Below are 9,549 nucleotides of genomic sequence, written 5' to 3'. Positions count from 1 at the left end.
TGTTTTGACAGGTGTTTCAAGCACCATTGAAACATAATGACATAGACATTCATTGTCATGACTTTGAACACCCAGGGTATAATGTCCAAATTTTCTGATCAAACATGTACAAGTTGGTTTGTGTTGAATATTATCAGGTCTTGGTTAATTTGTCATAACATTCTTACTGAAGACAGATGGAAACAAATTTACTTTGAGAATGTGACCAAAACTTCCTTGCTATAATCTGCAGCATGAAATTTGTCATAAATTCATGACATGTTAACTTGTATATGAATTCACAGTTTCCAGTAAGAAGCTAAGCTGATTTAGAATGAAACTAAGAGTACTTGGACTATAAATTATGGCCTTTGATTCTTATTTCAGTTGGTTACAACATATCTTGCTATGTCAGAATGAAACGGCTGCAGAGTAGTCCTAGCAACACATGCTATGAAATGGTACACATCTTGGGACAAGTCAGAAGATACCAAAGACATGATCAAGGTTGGAAGTTACTCACATATATATAAAATACTGACAATCTTAAGGAGTTACAAATATGAAATACTGACAGTCTTAGGGAGTTATAATATGAAATACTGACAGTCTTAGGCAGTTACAAATATGAATTGCTTACAGTCTTAGGGAGTTACAAATTTGAAATACTGACAATCTTAAGGAGTTACAAATATGAAATACTGACAGTCTTAGTGAGTTATAATATGAAATACTGACAGTCTTAGGCAGTTACAAATATGAATTGCTTACAGTCTTAGGGAGTTACAAATTTGAAATACTGACAATCTTAAGGAGTTACAAATATGAAATACTGACAGTCTTAGGGAGTTATAATATGAAATACTGTCAGTCTTAGGCAGTTACAAATATGAATTGCTTACAGTCTTAGGGAGTTACAAATATGAAATACTGACAGTCTTAGGGAGTTATAATATGAAATACTGACAGTCTTAGGCAGTTACAAATATGAATTGCTTACAGTCTTAGGGAGTTACAAATATGAAATACTGACAGTCTTAGGGAGTTATAATATGAAATACTGACAGTCTTAGGCAGTTACAAATATGAATTGCTTACAGTCTTAGGGAGTTACAAATATGAAATACTGATAGTCTTAGGGAGTTATAATATGAAATACTGACAGTCTTAGGCAGTTACAAATATGAATTGCTTACAGTCTTAGGGAGTTACAAATTTGAAATACTGACAATCTTAAGGAGTTACAAATATGAAATACTGACAGTCTTAGGGAGTTATAATATGAAATACTGTCAGTCTTAGGCAGTTACAAATATGAATTGCTTACAGTCTTAGGGAGTTACAAATATGAAATACTGACAGTCTTAGGGAGTTATAATATGAAATACTGACAGTCTTAGGCAGTTACAAATATGAATTGCTTACAGTCTTAGGGAGTTACAAATATGAAATACTGACAGTCTTAGGGAGTTATAATATGAAATACTGACAGTCTTAGGCAGTTACAAATATGAATTGCTTACAGTCTTAGGCAGTTACAAATATGAATTGCTTACAGTCTTAGGGAGTTACAAATATGAAATACTGACAGTCTTAGGGAGTTATAATATGAAATACTGACAGTCTTAGGCAGTTATAAATATGAATTGCTTACAGTCTTAGGGAGTTATAAATATGAAATACTGACAGTCTTAGGCAGTTACAAATATGAAATGCTTACAGTCTTAGGGAGTTATAAATATGAAATACTGACAGTCTTAGGGAGTTACAAATATGGATTGCATACAGTCTTAGGGAGTTATAATATGAAATACTGACAGTCTTAGGGAGTTATAAATATGAAATGCATACAGTCTTAGGGAGTTATAATATGAAATACAGACAGTCTTAGGGAGTTACAAATATGAAATACTGACAGTCTTAGGGAGTTATAAATATGAAATACTGACAGTCTTAGGGAGTTACAAATATGCAATACAGACAGTCTTAGGGAGTTACAAATATGAAATACTGACAGTCTTAGGGAGTTATAAATATGAAATGCATACAGTCTTAGGGAGTTATAATATGAAATACTGACAGTCTTAGGGAGTTATAAATATGAAATACTGACAGTCTTAGGGAGTTACAAATATGAAATACTGACAGTCTTAGGGAGTTACAAATATGAAATACACAGCAAAAGTCACTAAATACTCTCCACCCATTAATGCTCAGTGGCATTCACCATTACACTGTACAAAACGGCAGCCATTTTTTTTTTGCCACTGACGTGCATTTTAGTGTCACTCTTATGAAAAACTTGTGATACCAACACAGGGCAATCCATTCTGTTAGAGTTTGGCTGTGAAACTGTTTTTTCTAGTGTTATTGAAAGCTTACTGTGGAATACTCAATTGTTTGTTTTAGCAGAAGACATTCCTTCATTAGAACCTGAAGTAAGCCTTATTGCTGTTGGCCGACTTCAAACTGAATTGATAATTAATGATATAATGACTGAACCCCCAGCTGAAGAATATATTGTCAGACATGATATGATGGGCACAATCAACTATTCCCACCCAAAGTAAGTCATTCTATCAAAAATATTGTGTTTTGTTACAGGAAAAGTTACACTTCTTTCTGTTAGTACACTCAGTGTATTGATTACTGTTATCAACTTAAAGGAAAAGTCCAGTCAGACTTATTTCTACCTTTAGTACACTTGTATTGATTACTGCTATCAACTTAAAGGAAAAGTCCAGTCAGACTTATATTGTATATGGCGCTATACACAATATGAATAGACCAAAACGTGATAAAAACACATAAAATGAAGTGTGTGTGTGTGTGTGTGTGTGTGTGTGTGTGTGTGCGCGTGCATGTGTGTTTGTGAAGGTGTATGCATGCTTGTGTGTGTTGTGCACGCTTGTGTGTGTGTGTGTGTGTGTGTGTGTGTGTGTGTGTGTGTGCGTGTAAATACGTGTGTGTGCGTACTTATATGCATGCATGTGCTTGCATGTGTGTGTGTGTGTGTGTGTGCACATGTGTGTGTGTACATGCACATATGTGTGTGTCTGGTGGGGGATGTGGATGTGTGTGTTATTTGGATGTGTAGATTTTGATTGTAGTTTGTCCTATTTCTCCAGTGCATCAATAATTCTTGGTTACATGCCGAATGAAGTGGAAGGTAAATCAGCATATACATTCCTACACCAGGAAGACATCAACATGATGGCAACAATACATCAAAAAGGTAATTATTCACAAACACACACACACATACCAGGGTTCGCACGGTCCTGGAAAACCATGGAATTTCAAACCCTCCCTGGAAAACCCTGGAAAAAGGCTCCCCACCCCTGGAAAACCCTGGAAAATGATCGTGATTGATTAATATTGACGATCGTCATGTCTGTGCTTGAGCCACCCATTCATATGATTCACTACACTGAGTCTCGTAAATGTGAAATGGCGAAAATATATTCAAAGTCTTTCACCACCACAGTGAATCACACTGATTAAACCCAAACAGTCAACCGATCGTTCCATGAGACACTTTGCCCATAGACCTTGCCTATGCAGAGTTGAATGGGTGCCGCAATGTTTGTTTCGATCAGGCCTATTGCTACTCCGGGTCCAGTTGTCATTTCAGCGACAAAATATTGTAACTGTCCAGGGGTAACAGTAGGTCTGTTAGCAAGATTATCGTAACATTGTAGCGAGTATCAAAGCATCACCAACCACGATTAGAAATTGTTACAAGTTTGGCGCACGAGTCGACATACTACAAGGCCTTGGGAAGTGTAATTGAATTTCTGGGTTGTGGAAGTACGGTTTTGACTTTTATGTCGTCGATAAATGGGTATTTGTTCTACAGGTTCTCAAAGAATAAACTACTTTTTTATGTTTGTCAGTACAGTACAGTAACATTCCTAAATGGTCAAGTTGAGTTGAGAAATCGTGATGTTCCACAACAAGTGGCATCTGTATATAAACATCGAGACGCAAGGGCTGAACATGTTTAGTTATTCAACACAAATATGTAACACAAATTATATAACACGAAATTTTGTTACGTAAATGACGTTTTTATTCAAAATTTTGAAGAAAAAAATTATTTTTGGTGACCTCTAAATCTAGTCACATCAAACCATACAATGATGAGGACAAACTTTAGTTTTTAATTTTTTTTCTGGATATGTCTGAATTAGATGGACAAATGCTGTGACTCAAATCTTACACGATCAATGCACCAGCTAAGCAGCTTGATGAAACAACTACTTAGGGGATAGGGCAGAGGTTTCTCTGTTTAACCTTTTAGAGTGTGCAAACGTGGTTTTGAAACCAAGGTCTTGCTTAGTGTCAATTGTCTTTTAAATGTTTTGTGACATGTTATGGGAACTGTTGTTAATTTCTTCTCGTCCACATCAGACAATTAGATGTCATTCAAAAATATACTTTAGTGGTCAACAGCCCTGGAAAATGGCCAAAATCAATATGAATACCCCTGGAAAACTTATGAAAAACCCCTGGAAAGTCCTGGAATTTTGTTTTGGAATTGTCATACTGTCAAGAATTTGTATGAAAGAACATGTGATACTATTGACTTTATTGTGTTTCTTTTGACAGTGCTGATTTTGGCAATCACAAAGAGTCGTAATTTCACAACACTTGTGAATATTTTCGTCAAAGCAAAGTACTTGGAAATCACAAAAAATATCAATTCATTGTCATTCAAATCTCTAAGTCTATCAATCATTGTCATTTTTACCCAGTGCTCTTCTAAAATTAGATGACATTGTCAATGAAATGTGGGTTTTTTTCAACAAAAACATAAAATGTACCTGGAGCAAAGTGGAGTATCAGATATTGGAGAGTGTTAATCTTTACATGTCCAGATGTAGACTGCCTTGTATTGCCATGGACTGTGGTTGTATTTGAAAGTAGGGCAGTGTTCATCATAATTTCTTTTGCAAAAACAACCAATGTTATGTAATGGGCTAATATTGTTACCTAGGATCCATGATTTCTTGGCTTACAACAAAGCATGAAGAAGTGAGTGTAAACTCCACTTTCTACTTCAAGACTGAACACAATTCCACCCACACAATATTAATACAGAGATATGACATATAGTGAGGAAAAGTGGAAATTACCATATACAATTTTGAAATTGTTGTTTGCCACTGAAAGTCACTGTTGTTGCATCATTGTAACCATGTACTGTAGAATTGTGTATTTTCATTATTTGTATTGAGTCATCCTTGACTTTATAACCATTTATAATCTATGCCTGAATGCATCTGTAACATGTTTACATAGATATATGCTCTGGAGAGATATCAACTTGAACAAGCATCAAGGACACATCTGTATATATATAGCTGTTGATAATTAACAAACACCATATTTTCACATCTTCAGAGGAGCTATGTGTCAACTGAAATCAAATCTTTCTTACTGAGATTCTGTTCTTGAGTTTGTAAGAAGATAACAAGACTGCCAACTAAAATTGTTGTCAGCTAAAATCATGTTCTTAGTAAATTAGAACATTTTCCATTGTATTTACACTGGTCCAAGAATAGAAAAAGCCAGGCCATGACAGAGAGCAGTTCACTTGGTTATATATTTAACTAAGTATATACAGTTAATAGTTATTTTATACACATTATAGATTGCAACAGTCTCTCAGCTACACTCAGGACAAACCTCAGACCACTAACATATTTTTAGTGGTCTGAGGACAGACACAGACGACAGTGGTTTGAAATATTATATGTGTTGTTGATATCTTTAATATTTAGTTACTAAGATTGTACCATAATAGTCAATTTTCTGGAAAAATCTATCTTCAGGTCTCTCCAAACTTTGCCATACGAAAGTTTGTTCCTTGTCATTTGATAATAAAAGATATTTGGGGTTTCACCATCTAGTTTTCAAGGAAATAATCAATCTTTGACTTTCCCATAGATATGATAGAGGTAACACCATGATAAGGTGGCCATATTGGATATCGATTCTAAAATGTGTCTTAGGATCTTAGGATTGTTTACATTTCATGACCCCAGAGTTTGTTCTTGATTTAAACTGAGAATGAGTTTGAGTTTTCGTGAAAAACAAAGTATCAGCAAAATTTTCAGGCTTTATATTCGAATCACATGCTATGTGAATAATCTTAACCCTTTACAAGTGTTGACATAAATTGACAGACCTTTGAGGGTCAGAATCGATAGTTTTGAATGGTTGAGGCCCTCTAGTGTTCATGCTATATTTCCAACCAGGAATGTCAGTCAATTAGTTCAGTCAACTATCCATAATTTGAAAGGATTTACTACCATTGCCAATTGTAAAAATTGACGTCTGGGTGTCATCAAGAAGCCATTTGAGTTTATCAATTTCTGGGAAGTCTTTTTTCTTTCTTTAAATGAAAATTGGTGTTGGTCAAACATGCGAGTAAATTTTTCTTCCAAACCCAAAGTATACCTGGTGCATTATTTAGAAGCCTGTTTAGCTGCATGTATAGAATTTGGACATAATGAAAACTTGAGCTCATAATAGTAGGTTTTAATTCCCCAATAGTCTTTATTCAGTTGAGGAAAATACAAGTGACCTAAGGGGCCTTGTCAATACATGTTGAAAACGAGTAGTCACAAAATCTTCAGTTGTAAGTATTTCTTTCAGCTGAATGAAGAAATATATTGAGACTAATTTTTATACCTGCACAAGCTTAATTTTAGAAAAAAATTTGAGTAAATAGTATTTAAAAACTAGATTTAAACTGAATGCCTTCCGTAAAGGTAGTCTTGCAATTTCATGATTTATGCAAGAAATTTAGCTCTACATCTGTGATTTTTTCTTTAAGTCCCAGTGAAAGTTAGTTGTCAAAAACGTTGTTTAAATGCCAGGAAAGCTTGCCATCCTCGACTGTACTCAGCTTTCGTGATCCCCTACATACCCGGGATATGTACACCCATTTGCATGGCAAATGATAAACAAAATTGAAACCCGCACAACATTGCTATCACGCATCAGAAAGTTTACATACTTCATGATAAGCATCGTAACAGTTGAACATGTGGTGTGGTGACATAGAACAACCAAGTCTATCTAAATTCCCTATTTTCTGTTGAGAACACAGTCAAAATGGCTTGCATATGGTAAAACATATCTTATTACCATAAAGTTGATGAGATTGAAAATCTTTTAGACATTTTATTTTGAAAAGATAATTTCACAATTAAAGTTGAATGACAATATATATTGTAATTTCATCAGTATTTGTGGCTAAAAAAATTGATTAAATATATGAGTTCATGTTAGACATGAAATATGTAACTCTGAGTTCATGTGAAATGTACAATAAAATTGAATATTGCTACCTACAGAGTCAGAAATTCGTTGAGAATTTTGTCAGCATTGTTTGGAATAACTAGGTATATTGACTTTGTGGGTAGCAATATTTTGTTTATTTTGACTGTTTTTTGTCTTCATATTTGTTGATTCCACACTGTAAGTAAGTCAAATCTACACCAGTTCAGTCAGGTTTTTACCTTAATTTTGCCTTCAAAATGTTATTCAAATTGTCCTCATCTCAAAAGAATGGTCTTAGCTTATAAAGGCAAAACAGCCAAAGAGTCAAAATCTTTGACAAATACATTAAGAGAAATTTTTGTATATTCTCAGTTCAGATGATAAACTTCCTTTTGCCAAATTCCTTTTAGATACATCTTGAAAGATATCCTCAGCAGACAAGTAATGTGTATTGTATTTTTGTCTTGTAATATTGTATAATTGTATTGTATTGTGTTTACTATACCATGTTTTCCAGAATTAGTTATTTTTAACTTTAGTTCTAAATTGTATTCCCCGATCAGTGGAAATTTCACAAAATGTAATGTAGTACTTTTTGTTCACCAGCTTCAACACTTCTGAAGGATTAAACAGAACTTTTTTGTTTTGTTGATAAAATGTGGTTGAAGTTGAATCACTTGCACAAAACGTATGCCGTACTACAATGGAATTAAAGTACATGTCAGTTATTCACCCAAGTGATAACAAATCTGAACGATTGGCACCATCCTGATATATCATGGAGATATCATGATAAATTATCAAAGAAGGATACAATGGAGGGACACTGAAGCCAGCTTCACATCAGATAAAGCATCCTGCAGTTTTTTTCATCAACTGTCATGCTCTAGCCTACTTGACTTGAAAGATGACTGCTACAATTTCAGCTATCGTAGTAACTTCCATTTTGATTTTTGATTTCCTTTGTCCTTCCAATTCCAAGTCTACAGATAGGCTATGTGCTCTAATGTCATACTCAGTCTGGCTTAGCTTCCAAGCAACTGCTCTATCAATCATCTTGATCCTGTGTACATCCCTAAATTCCAATGTAACGATGTGTACAGTCTCGCTTAGCGTGTAAAAAACAGTTCATCGCAAGACTATCAACTTGGTCCTGTGCTCAGATTACATCCCTAAAACCCAGTGTCACACTCAGTCTGGCAAAAGCCTCTGGGACTTTTCTATCAACTTGATCCGCCCACATTCTAAACATGTACCCAAAACCCTAATTTTAAATTGAAATAAAAATAAAGATCAGATTGAAGATTGGAGACCAGTTGAACTGCCTCGTTTTATTTACTGAATTCACACATATTACTATGGTCCGGGTATGTTCCAGCTCTCCACTTGTTACTTCAACAGTTGTAGTTGGACTGATTCTTCTAACAAGAACACTATCCTAATTTCACATTAGCTAGAACCTCTAACAACCATTCTATCAAGTGTATCATGTGTTAACAACCCTAATTTTTCATTGCATGGCTACAGCAATGAGATAATTAACATTTTCACACTGGATACTAACACCTCAAATAACTATAAACTTGGTCCTGTATTCTGACATCCCTAACTCTTGTTTGTTAGGGTTCTAAAATTGAGGTATGGCAGAAAACTTATGTGTTGGGACTATGAGTGTTCTTTACTCTAACTGTAGAGGAATTTCAAACTAACATCAAGTCAGCAGTGTCTGAATAAAATTAAATTTTCACTGATTTACAGATTATGTATGAAAGAAAGTTTTGAACCTGTTTGTAATCCAGGGGTTTTATTCTCTAAAGAAAATCATTCTTTTAAAAAGAAATTAGATTTGAAGTAAAAAATCCACCATGTACTGGTAATATAAGTTGAGTGTCTATTAGTTTTCAACAAAAATAGAACCCCATCCTCGCTCTTTCCTATTGACTATTGATTCCTCTTGCAATGCAGTCTATCTTTGACGTTGTATCACAAAGTGATGTCAATCTTTTCTCTTTTTGTCTTGTTTTCTGTAATCTCTTTTGAATCTTGTTTTGCGTTTTATAAATAAAAAAAATAGACAAAAATTTCCAAATTTGTTTTATTTTTGCCAAGTTGATCTTTGGAATTTTGCTGACTGAGTCACAATAACAGGTCTGACCCTATTGTGACCCTAATACATACAGTGTCCTTCATTCATACTGTCTTTCTTGTATAATTTATGGAGTTCCTGACATTTATTGGTGCTGTTTACAACTGTACTTTGTTCCATCTTGATAGTAC

The 9,549-nt window shown here is 34.4% G+C and overlaps 1 protein-coding gene across 1 annotated transcript in view; it reads left to right on the top strand.

The window, feature by feature from the left end:
- The first annotated feature begins 3,129 nt into the window (after positions 1–3,129).
- LOC144439435 (uncharacterized) overlaps positions 3,130–9,549 on the top strand; it is a 29,271-nt gene continuing 22,851 nt past the window's right edge. Inside the window, exon 1 of the mRNA XM_078128724.1 lies at positions 3,130–3,214. Coding sequence (XP_077984850.1) covers positions 3,130–3,214 — 85 coding nt within the window. The remainder of the gene's footprint in view (positions 3,215–9,549) is intronic.

The sequence above is a fragment of the Glandiceps talaboti genome, chromosome 8 (assembly GCF_964340395.1).
Source record: "Glandiceps talaboti chromosome 8, keGlaTala1.1, whole genome shotgun sequence".
Lineage (NCBI taxonomy): Eukaryota > Metazoa > Hemichordata > Enteropneusta > Spengelidae > Glandiceps > Glandiceps talaboti.
The sequence above is the reverse complement of the archived record's forward strand: the minus strand, read 5'-3'. Positions and strand labels throughout refer to the sequence as shown.